General features: G+C 49.4%; 2 protein-coding genes across 3 annotated transcripts in view; one reads left to right on the top strand and one right to left on the bottom strand.

Moving 5' to 3' along the window:
- LOC101070809 (astrotactin-2) overlaps nt 1–12,338 on the top strand; it is a 152,946-nt gene that overhangs the window by 114,278 nt on the left and 26,330 nt on the right. For both annotated transcript variants that reach the window (XM_029837360.1, XM_029837361.1), the window contains 3 exons: nt 369–473; nt 671–850; nt 7,952–8,274. In XM_029837360.1, the coding sequence (XP_029693220.1) occupies nt 369–473; nt 671–850; nt 7,952–8,274 (608 nt within the window). The remainder of the gene's footprint in view (nt 1–368; nt 474–670; nt 851–7,951; nt 8,275–12,338) is intronic.
- Nucleotides 1,210–6,137, bottom strand: LOC105416529 (E3 ubiquitin-protein ligase TRIM32). The gene is given in 3 exon segments (XM_011604528.2): nt 1,210–4,345; nt 4,347–5,435; nt 6,024–6,137. Coding segments are annotated over 2 exon segments (2,016 nt in total). The 5' UTR covers nt 5,424–5,435; nt 6,024–6,137; the 3' UTR covers nt 1,210–3,406.

Below are 12,338 nucleotides of genomic sequence, written 5' to 3'. Positions count from 1 at the left end.
TTCACGTCGACCACGCGCGGGAGCCTGAGGTGGAGGCTGCGTCACCGAGGCGAGGGCTCAAGGTTCCCGTAAGCTTTTTTCACCTCCGCTTGTCTTTTTGTTTTGCAGGGGGGGTCTAAAACATTCGGAGGTTTGGGTAATTGAATCACAGCCAAAGGCGAGATTGCTCCCCCTTCTAATGTCAGCAATCCGATTTGAGTTCAAGCTCGCCGCATATCTGTCATCGATCCCGCAGCAGCTGGGATGCTAGCTCGGATAATAAACCACGTTAAGGCGGCAGGCTGGGGGGGGGGGGGTGCTGAAATGAGTTTTATGGATGTATATTTTCCCTCCGTGTTGCTTGAATTCTGTGGTTTTTTCCTTCCAAGGCGACGCCCAGTTCAGCGAGGCCGTCGGGTATCCCATGGTGCAACGCTGGAGAGTGCGGAGCAACCTGTACAGAGTCAAACTCAGCTCCATCACCTTATCGACGGGTCAGTGCCAGAACCGCCCCCCCCCCAAACTGCAGAAGCGTAATGGAGCTCTCATCAATCCCCAGAACCGTCATTACGCTGCTTTTACCTCGCTGGGCACCATTTAAACTTTATCTTGAATCTGCATTAATCTCACATTTATGCTCCTAACCAAACGGGTCCCGCATTGACAACACGCCTCCTCCCTGACCCGCCAGGCTTCTCCAAGGTGCTGAAGACCCTGTCGGCGGGGAGCACGCGCGAGGAGCTGCTGGCCTTCCTCCAGCAGTACGGGAGCCACTACGTGTCGGAGGCTCTGTACGGCTCCGAGCTGAGCTGCAGCATCTACTTCCCCAGCAAGAAGGTCCAGCAGCAACTCTGGCTGCAGTACCAGAAAGGTGAGCGAACCCAATGAACATCCAGTTAAACACCCAGTGGGGGGAAAGTAGAGCAAGACTAAACTGGGTTATGTTTAAAGACCTCAGCCTTACTTAATTTACCTCCTGGATTAAAAACTGCATAAGCCGCATGAATTGAATTAAACTTTCTGGGATCCCAAAAGCATCCCCTTAGTGCTGTTCCAATTCCAGGTTTTAATATCACCCACATTTGCAATCCTCAAAAAAAAAAAGCAAACGACACCTGGAAATCTCGTTCTACACACATCTTACACACACACACACACACACACGATAGTTTAGCACTCTCATACCTTTGAGCTTATTGTGCGCTAGCTTCAATGCTACCTTTCATTAAATGGACACGCGAGGGAAAGTTTCCTAAGTCTTTATTGCACTCGGAGAGTCAACAGTACAAACATGGATTTATTCACGCACGGACATCAGAAATGTGTTCAACACATTATTATCGTGAGCCTCAAAAGGTAACAAAAGAAAGTGATACTGATGTTCGGGAAACTAACACAAGGACACTTTGATTTATTAGCATGTGATTTTTTTGAAATGAACATTGTCTATTTCAGAGTTAGAGTGAAGGAAAGGGACTCTTAAGAGACGTTGGACGTGTGTCTGACACCCCGCTTACATCCAAATCCCCATATTGAGACTAGAAATCAGCCATTTGTCCACCTGGAAAGAGTCGCGAGGACACAGGACAGGCCGCCCTCTGATTGGATATCACTTATTGCTTTAGGTCAGACTTCCGTCCAAAATGATTTACTGTTCTGGTGCTAGCTCGCTAAACGGGCCGCAGAGAGGAAAACAGTGCTGCTCCGCTGCGATAACTGTGCGCCTCCAGTATTAGCGCGGCGTGCAAACATATTTATCATGCGTCATGGCGGCTAATCCAGCTGTCAGAAACTCTTTAACGGGATGCTTTGGACGTGTCTTAAATTACTGCAGTGCTAAGCTAACACAGCTAGTTTATGTTCATCGTTGCCTCTTTGTATTTAGCAAGTAAGGATAGTTTGATTTGGCTTTGGAAAAACTCATTTTAAGGCTAAAACCATGTTAGTGTGAGTCTTCCTGGAGCATTTTTAAAGGTTTCCTTAATGTCGAATGCTTATATGACACTGATTGCAAAGTTCCAGTGATTCACTTGATTCCTCATATGCAAAAGCTTCTCTTATTCAACCGAAATCCTCTTCAGAACGCGGAAAAGAAATGAATCTACACGTTAAAACATACACATGCACATAGAGATTGAAGGTCGACTCACACTCACACAATAGACGTGTATGGCTGTTGTCTTCACCATCTATCTAAGAATACGAGGGTTCGGGTTCACAGTGTAAACAAACCCAGGTGGGGCGTCGCTACTCCTGCAGGGATCCGAAGAAACGAGGACGCAGAATGAAAAGGGAACCTGGTGTGAAAAAAAAAAAAAATGTTCGGGGAACATTTGTAAACATTATTCAGACGTGCGATCTGGTTTAGATGAACTGATCTGAGGCGTCACGCTCGCGCCTGGAGAGAGCTCGGCTGAAAATAAAGCTGCACGTTGGACCAGAAGGAGGAGATGAAGAGGAGTGAAATCACAGAGTATTAAGGGAGGAAGCAGGAACAGGACCCGCGCCAGGAAATGCACCTCGCCTTAAGTGAACGTGCCCCCTAGTGGCGGAAGCGAGCAACTAACTAAAAATAAATCAGACAGCATTTGGATTGACCCCAAACGGCTCCAAAAATAAACTGCCAATATAAAATATGATTACAGGCTTGAGGGGAAATGCCAAACATCTACCATTGTCTACAAATGAAAATGGATGTCTTCAATCACATCAACCCTGCTTTAGTTTAAAAAAAAAGAAAAGCAGTAACGGATCATCGGGATCATCCTTCTAGCTGTACAAAAATACTTTAGCTAAGTCTGAGAACACAAAGCCAGCCAGGGTCGTTAGCAGCCGCCCTCTTCCCTGCATTTTCCCTGAACAGTGCAGAGAATTCAATGCGTGCTGATCCGGGGGAGACGCCGACTGGCCGGTGCATCTGGTGCGTTCAGCAACAGCGACGTCACTCTGTGCTCCTGAACACTGTCTTTTTTTAGTGTGGATAATAATAAAGTGCTACACAGGCCCCGAGAGCCTCATTTTATATGCAAATATTCACTTTCGGCTCAGCGAAGCCGGCGCCAGGCTGAATTTTGGGATTGTGCGGTTGCGAATGCAGAAAACTGAAAATAAAAAACCAAACCAAAAGAGGCGCGCGGCGGTGGCTGCATTAGCGTCGACATTAATGGCTTCTTTTGAATTTAGCGGGACTATTTGTGCCGGTATTCTCTGAGGTATAGCTGCTGGAATATCTGTGGATCCATTACAACAATCAGGAAACATGCAGCTCTGAGGTTTCGTCTTTAATAAAAGTCCGTCGGGCCTAAACTGAACCCGACTGACGGGATATTAATTAAATAAACTAATGACAGTAACAAAAAAAGGATTTGCCCCCCCCTCCAAAAAACCCCATTGGTTCACCTCTCCCTAAACACGCCCACCCGCTCCTCTAGGACGTGGACGAGTGCCTCCTCTGAATGTACGTGTAGACCTTGATGCAGTTGTCCCAGCAGTCCAACACCAGCAGCTGTCCCTTCTGGGTGGTGGTCACTCCTACAGGGCAGGACAGTCCGTCCTGGATGAGGACTTTGAACCCCCCCTCTTTGGGAAACTGGAGGATCTCCTTCCTCCCGCTGTCCGTCACCAGCAGGTCGCCGCCGGCGTCCACGCACATGCCGGTGATGCAGAGGAAGTCCTCCTTCTCGGAGAAGAAGTGGCTGAACTGCTTGCCCAGTTGTCCGTGGACGTCCACCGAGCCGATGGAGAAGCCCCCCTCCAGCTGGGGCTCGCTCTGGTGCTTCTCAAAGTTCAGCGCCAGGCCCTGCGTGAAGTAGACCGTCCCGGCGGCGTCGCACGTCACGAACTTTGGCCTGACCGCGGAGCACAGCCGGTTGTAGCTGACCACGCCCACGCTGCGGTCGACCGTCAGACACCACAGCTTGCCGCCCTCCACATCCGACACCACGAACTGCCCCGAGGGCATGGCGGCGATGCCCCAGGGCTTGATCAGCTGGTTCTTGTGACAGGCCACGCAGTGTCCGTCCATGGTGTAGATTTTGACCGAGTTGTCGTAGTTGTCGGTGACCCCGATGAGTCCTTGAGGGCTGATGGCGATGGATAAGGGGACGAGGGTGGGCAGGTCGGCCCCGAGGAAGCTCAGGACGAAGTTGTCGATGCTGCTGGCGTTGCGCCGGATCTCCCGATGGAAACCTTTGCGATTGAAGATCTGGATGCGGTTGTTGCCGCGGTCGGCCACCAACACCTCGCCTTGGGCCGTCACGCAGAGGCCCACGGGGATGTTGAACATGCCGGGCAGGGTTCCTTTGCAGCCCAGCTTCTTTACAAACTGGCAGACCGGGGGCCCCGCGCTGGCCCCGGCATCTCCGGCCGGCCCCCCCGCCGGCATCCATGGACTTGGACTTAAAGCTGCCTGGCGAGCCCGTGCAGACCACCTCCGCGGCCGCGTCCATGTCGACGTCCCGGTACAGGTCTCCAGGAGCCCCCGCCGCGCCCGCTGCGTCGCCCTCCGGCGCCACGTCCAGCTCACCGTCGTCCGTACTGACGGTGAAACCGCTGGTGGCCACCTGACCCACTTCCACAGGTTGGGAACGCTCCGTCTTGACCAGTTCGGGCTCATGCAGCTTAAAGGCAGCGGGCAAGCCGCTCCGCAGGTCCAGCTCCTCGTCCTCGACGACCGTGCCGTCGTCCTTCAGCAGAGCGATGTCGCTCTGCCTCGCCAGCATCGTCAGGTAGTCGCAGCGGGACAGCACCCGCACCTCCGCTATGTTGAGGTGGTAAGTCTGTTCCTCCAGGACTTGGCCGTTCAGCTTTTCCACCTCGGCCATGGAGGCCGTGAACGCTCTCCGGGACCTTCGGAGCTCCTCTTGGAGGTGCTGCTCAGCTGCGGCGTACTCCTGCTGCACCGCCTGATATTTCAATCTCATGGATTTGCTCATGTTGTCGATGGCCGCCTTTTTCTTCTGGATGTGACCCATGACCTCGCGCAGCGCGGCCAACTTCGCGCCCAGCTCTTTGCGCCGCTGTTCGGCGGCCGCCCTGATCGGCTGGACCGAATGGCCTTGAAGCAAGTGGCCTTCCCCTTTGCAGAGCTCGCAGAGCACCGTGGCGCAGTTGTGGCAGTACTGCCGCGGCAGGCGGTTGCAGCAGGACGTGCACATTAGGAAGGCAGCAGTGGCACTGCAGGATGTGGTGCAGTCTAGGATCTTGAGCACGGTGAGATTATCAGCCAGCTGCGAGATGCTACTCATCCGGGAGACCTTGCTGCAGAAGGGGCAGCGGACGCCATTGATGGTGTTGGCCAGGAGCTTCTCCAGACAGGTTTGGCAGACCGTGTGGCCACACTGCAGTAGTTTGGGTCTCAGCTGGCTTTGGTTGTAGGTCTCAAAGCAGATGGGGCACTCGAGGACCTCTCTCATTAGATCTGGGTCCAACGTGGCTGCTGCCATTGTGATTCTTTCCTTGAGTAAGAAGGGAAAGGGGGGAAAAAAAGAGATTTTGCCACAATAACTTTGTGTTAGCGTGCTAAATAGTAGCCGATGTCAAGCCTTATTATTGGCCACACAGACATCTATAAATTAAAAACATGTTAACGTCCAGCTTTTTAATAATACTACCAGGTATTTAGCTGACAGAGAAGCATTTGCGGGCAGTAACTACATAAGAGAAGACAAAACTAATAATAGTTAGCAGTCACTACTTTGACTTTGGTGCCAGCTGGGACAAAATAAAGCCAAGGCGGTGCTGATTCTGGCAGGTTAGCTTGCTAACCGGGCTTTTCTTCTCATTTGTAAAGCACCGTGGCAGATGGAGATGTAAATGTTCAGCTCTAGCAGACGCCACCGACGAGCCCGACTTGTTTGCAAATTAAATTACGGGATCTTTTCGTTTCTCTCAAGTAATTTGAAGGCCCGGCGACCACCAACTGCTATCAGAAACTGCGCGATAAGATTACTGCAGAACACGTTTGCTTCAACGAACACGCGCGCGGACGCGGATGCATCGCGCAGCAATGATGCTTGGTTGACATTACTGCGTGAAATCGTTACCTTTCTCCTTCAGTTTTTGCCGTTGGGGGCACAGCGGCTGTGATGGGCGTGCTGTGCTTCTGCTGCAGCCTGCTGCTAGTCAGACTGCAGTCTGGGTGACGTCATGCACGCCGAGCACGTTCGGCATCACGCGGGAGGTGCGTCTGTAACGCTGGTTTTGATTGGCTGCGCGCTTGGAAAAGCACTTCCGGGTTCTCTCGGCGTCGCCTCGACTCTGAACTGGTTTGAGAGGAGTATTTACTTTTTATTTCAGGAAAAAAGTATCACAGTAATGTGTAGTTGTTTTTTCGCACACGCATAGTTGCAGGGAAGAGTCGGTAGTGACGTGGAAAGAGACTTTAAATAAACTCAAAGGCAGCACAACCTAAACTTATCGTGTTTTAAATACCGCTAATATATATACGTAGAGGTGATTTCACTTGATGAACAGGCGGAATGAAGAAAATCTGAATAATCAATAATACCCCAGTTTATTGCAGCTTTGCTTAATATGTGTAGTTATAGACTGTGGCCACTAGATGTCAGCAAACGCCCTCTTTAAGATGTCACCGCTTCTGCACCAAGTGAGTTTATTAGAAATATAGAGGGAATTACTTTCTTCAGTCGTTTATCAGCGTCTTTAAATGCATCACTGACCTTTCTATGACTGGCTTTTAAAAAATGCCTGGTAAATCAATTAATTAAAGCGAGCCAAAATACACACTTTAATTGAAATTGATCTCTGTAAACGAGGGAAATGTTTTTCTATATTGTATAGCAATGCTGCGGGAAGCATAATTCTATTAAAACCAGATGTAGTGTGTGCAGGAATTGTAGCCATACCTGGATCAATTTCAGTTATGGATATCTGACGTAATTCAGCTTGCGTTGCCCTGGCTAAAATACTGTCATTTCTGCCAGAAGAGCCGCGATTGAGTAATTTTTAATCAAGCTGTAAAGATATTTTAATGAACAGCGGCATCATGAGATCAATGGGTAGCAAATACTCTTGAAACTTTAGTGCTGCGGTAACCTCCGAAGGACTGCGACATTCCTTCCAACACAACAGAGAAACATGAATATTGATAAAAAACATGTGGTCTGACTTAATCTGTCCTTGAGACGGATGCTGTCATTGATCAGATGACAGTCAAACTCTGCATTGCTTAAAGACAGCTTAACGGAGAAAATCTCAAATGGGAATTATATGTCACAACAACTTAGTTCCAGCCTGAAAACAAGACCCGCAGCAAAGACGAGGAACAGCGTTGTGAAAGATGACTAATACCGAAGATTCTGCAGGGAGTCGGACCCAGTGAGAGACGTGCTCAGCTCCATTATTAACGGAACCACAAAACACAGAAGAAATATTCAGCACAAAATATTAAACAATTCAATCTAGTGTGAACCCAATTACCCCATCCAGTACTGCGTGGATGAGGCCACGGTGCTATGTGGAGACAGATAGTCAGAGAAAAAAGGAAGGTTGGCCTTTGAAAGCTTTATTTGCTTGGGTGGTACCTGCTCGGACGGCGCCCACATTCGCCGTATGTTGGCACTGAGACTTTTATCAGGCTAACACAGATTTCCGAGGGCGATGACTGATGATTCTGCCGGTACGAGCCAGCACAAATCCAACTGGGATCCAAGTTTTAAATCACTCAAACCGAGCTTTCGCACCTCGCTTTCCCTCCAAGTGAAACACTCGACATCATCAACATGTCACATTCCTGCCTCAACTGTTTCAGTGCCCCTTTTTTTTTGTTTTCAATCCTGAAAGTATAAAAGCGCATCAATCAAAAGTCTCTAAGAAGACCATTCGCCTTCGTCCTCGCCTCTATTTTATTCCCACTGTCATCAGCGAATAAACAACGAGAGCGAGCGTTTGGGTGATGGAATACAGGGCGGTTTTCGGTGCTTTCTTCATTTCCTCCTGTAATTTCCTGCAGAGGCCACGGATCAGGGGGCCGGCCCAGCCAGGCGCGAGCTCAAGTCGGTTCCCTTCATCAGCTACCTGTCAGCTCTGCAGAAGACCCAGCTGCTGACGGACGACATGGTGAGCGGCGTGGAGATCCGCTGCGAGGAGAAAGGCAGCTGTCCGGCCGGGTGCCACCTGTGCCATCACCTGACGCCGATGGGCGGAGCGTCGGGCAGGGGCCACGCCAGCGGTGGCGGTAAGAGAGGCGAGCAGCCGTCCCCCATTCCTGTGCTGCTGGAAGTCAGCCGGGTTGTGCCCCTCTACAGTCTGGTACAAGACAACGTCACCAAGGAGGTGAGAAAGCCGGGGGGGTCCGTTTTCTATATGCAAAGGTCAAAGGTCATAGCCAATTTACCACCTGTGCTCTATGTATTGTTCGCCGGGGACAAGAACCACTCTGTTCCAGATGTTGGAACGTTTCTCTTCGCTCTCCCAGTGATGGTGGCAGGGGTGGCGGTCGTGCCCATTGTCCCCAACCGATGCAGTTTGCACCAGTCGCCTTTGGGTGTCACTAGTCGGTTAAGTTTGACCACCGCGAACGTGCGCCGTAATACAGAGGGCACAGAAAAGATGACATCATAGTTTTCTGCTCATGTGGGGAAGCGAGCGTGTGTGTGCGTGTGTGTGGTGTACGTGCGTGCCTGCCGCCAAACAAGCAAACACAGCTGAATGTAATATCGGCCTAATGGATGCACGCCGAGGTCACGACTCATCATTTATGAATATTCTCAGGAATCCGCGGCGTCATAGTTCATCCTATCAGGTTTCCTTGGCTTAAGGTGATTTAAGAGAGGGCCTCTGCTTTTAGCTTCCACTGCTGGCTTTTCATCTTGTCATGACACATGGCTGATTCACACTCCCACCAATCAGGAGTCTAATTATCTCAGCGTCTGAAATGACTGCGGGGAACAGTAAGGACAGGCACAAAGACACACACCGGGACGTAAATATATTGTACAGTATATGCACACACAGAGGAAACAAAACACCCTGTACGTGCCGCCCATAACAAGCGCCAAAGGCCCAAAGAAAAGGAGGCTGCGATCGATAGTAGACGATCCCTGGCGGTACTCATCGATATCTAAACGTGAGGGAGAGCAAAATGTCTATCTCCCCCCCCCTCTCTTTCACACACCTCGCCGTCCGCCGTCCTCTCTCCCACCGCCCAGCCCATGATCTTGTGGGGATGTGGAGAGTGAGATGTATGAGGAGGGAGGAGGAGAATGGGCACTGCAGTGGATCGCTCTGGCGAGCCCTCGCGAGGAAGCTGGAGGCAGGATTATTAGCTTCTTATTGATGTCATCGACTTCTTGGGGAGGGGGGGGGGGTGCCGGAGAGGGAGGGGTAGGCCATCACTCTGCTCCCGCCCTCCCCACCCCCGTCCTCTCATGGCTGTAACCGCCGCCGGCCTCACAGTCACATATTGCATTAGAGGAGTGACACGAGAGCCAGCCTGCCGCTCATTTTGCTGTCCTCCCACCGAGGCGCCTCTATCGGGGAAGACAGATGCCATGTTGCAAAAGCTTTCCTAGAGATGAGGAGTCTCTCATCCATTTATTCATTTATTTATTTACTTACCTTGAAGCTCGCTTGTCCTCTGATACGTTGACTTGAAACCATACGTCAGATCAGGGTTCGGACACAAAGTGTCACTTTTCCTTTTCTTTCCTTGGCACTTTCTTGGCTACCTGACTTTCTCCCCGCTGCCCCCGCAGGACATGTCTTATCGTTTATTATTAAGCCGGGGGGCCATCTTCTTTTTTTTTTTTTACAATGTGAAATTATCTCGGACTTAAGAAGACCACCGGCAGCACTGAAAGGAAGTGGAATTACATGTTTGAAGTAATGGACAGCCTTATCTTCCTCCTTCTGAGCTCTCGCTGAGCAGTTCTGTCAAAGAGGAGAAAGAAGAATAAAGTCTTTCTTTGTTCTTGTGACCAGTGACATTACAAATTATTGAGGCTCGGTGGGGAGGGGGGAATCATATCCGAAAGACAGATTTTTATCTTGGATAGTTATCCAAGTGTGCCTTAAAAGATATTAAAGGATCCTTTTCTTTTCTCCTCAACAGAAATGAGTTTCTGGAGCTCTTAGCATTAAAATAGGTTGTTCAAATGTGACAGCTGTCCAGAAGGTGGCCATTTTGGGTCACAAAATTACCCACATCTCATATCAGCTTCTGAGATACAATGTGGAGTACCCCAGAGGTCAGTTCTTGGTCCCATTTTGGGGGCTTTTGACAATAGCCTGTAATAAATGACAGGTTCAGCAGAAAGCCTTCAGACCTCCCCTTTAATTACTCAGAAGCGTGCACCATGTGGACACCGGCCTGCCCTCTGTCTCATTCTTGCCGTCAACGATGTGCTTTTGGTGTTGAGCGGATTGGTGGTTAGCACTGCTGCCTCAGAGCTACGGGGTTCTGGGTTCAAAAGCCCAGCTTGTGGCCTTAATGTGTGGGGTTTGTGTGTTCTTCCCAGTCCTCTGTGGGTTCTTTCAGAGCGCTCCAGTTTCGTCCGCAACCACTCGTTTAATATTTACCCCGATAAATAGGATTCGGAAAAAAAAGGGAAAATCCATCATTTTTGCATCAGCGAGGACATTTATTGCCTTACCGTGGCATGATTGTTAATGAGTGGAACACTCTGCAGCATCTTTTAAGAATTCAGAATCTGGTTTCCTTCAATGATTTTAGATCGACCTGGAAGTAACAGAGTGCCACAGTTATGCACACATCTTTAGCTTTTATGCTAAATTCTCAATGTTTCCCTCAACCTTAACCATGCTTTGCTGCCCTCTAGGCCTCTAGGCTGCAGCATGACCGTTACCAAGGCGACAAACGTGGATACCGGACATTAGTTAGTTGTGATTTCCTGCAATCAATCAAATCAAATCAAGTCAATCTTTATTTATATAGCGTCTTATACAATCAAAATAAAAACTGATTTACGCACGAGAATGAAGAGTTTGAAACTGGACCTGCACATTCATCCGTCGCACGTGCGGCTAAATTAGCAAAAGCTTCCTGCAGAAAGTTCAGTCCTCAGCAGAAAGAAAAAGGTGGACGCAACGGTCCAATATCTGTGTTACTGGGACTGAATTACGGCAAACCTTTTGAACAAATTGGCTGAGAGAGTCTAAAACGCTCTATATCTTTCCAAGTGTGCCGTCACGCTCCTACCATAACGCACTCCTGCTGCAGCCGTTTGCAGGGGTGTTCGTAGACCGTTTCCAGTGAGGCGGGGGAGCAGCAACAACATATTTCACCCAAATTAACAGTGTATTTGGAATGAGTCCGAAAAAACAGGCTTTGAACAAGTGCCTTAAACATGAAAACGCCGGCTCCTGGTGGAGCGAGCATAATAATTATCACATCTCAACATGCCTGCAGAAGGTAGACATCCAGGATGTTGCCATGAACTTTGAAGCAACTGCCCGTCACACAGGCCATAAATTAATGAACACATAAAAAAAGCAAGATGCAAGTCCTTAAAACCTCACTTCAGCGCTGAGTGCAACTGATAGGTCGTTAAACAGATTTATGTGGAGCGAATAATTCAGTCAGGAGAAGTTGAGTTGAACTCATTTTTAGCAATTTTAAAATCCGTTTCTTGTGCAATCACGGCAATTTATACAGGGAAGAGGCCTGGTTTGGGTTAGGGATCATGGCGAATACCCGGAGAGAGCGCCAGAAGATATTTCCAATTTCAATCCAGTTTCAATCCTCCATAATCAGGGATCCACGTGCCTCCACGTTCCCAAAGTTGTCAGGCTTAAATAGCAGCGATGACATGTGGGTCCCCTATCAACCCCGAGCTGAACTAACCCTCCAGCTTTCCCTGGTGTCCAGTTTCTTGGAAGGACTTCTAACAAGGTTCCTAGAACCATCCTATTGGCTTCCTTTGTTAACACCATTAGCCCTGAAGGATTGGAAAGGATACGTAAACACATTTTGTGTGCGCACACACACACACAGGCGCACTTAGGTCACTATTGATGATGTCCTGTGTGTGACTTAGACTCTTTACCACCACTGGCGATCATCTTATAAATCAATACTGCGGGCCAGCTGGTCAGTGTTTTCATGTATTAGCCTTTGGAGACGGACAGTAATACGGTCAGCTTAGACTAGACAAACAGATTAATACATTAAAGAGGTCAGGATGGCCTCCCCTGCCTTCTTGTAAGTCATGACAGGCTTCTACGAAAGTGAAGGGTCCAAATAGTGTTTCGGTGCCAGCGAGTCTGCAGAGTCTCGATGATGTCAAGGCTTGGAATTTGCGGAGGGACTTGTTGCTGACGTCCAGCGGCCTCGATGTTCGATGATCTTGTCCTCTGTTCCAAGCCAGGGGTGATTACAT

The sequence above is a fragment of the Takifugu rubripes genome, chromosome 6 (genome assembly GCF_901000725.2).
Source record: "Takifugu rubripes chromosome 6, fTakRub1.2, whole genome shotgun sequence".
Classification (NCBI taxonomy): Eukaryota; Metazoa; Chordata; class Actinopteri; order Tetraodontiformes; family Tetraodontidae; genus Takifugu; species Takifugu rubripes.
This window is presented reverse-complemented; position numbering and strand designations above follow the sequence as displayed.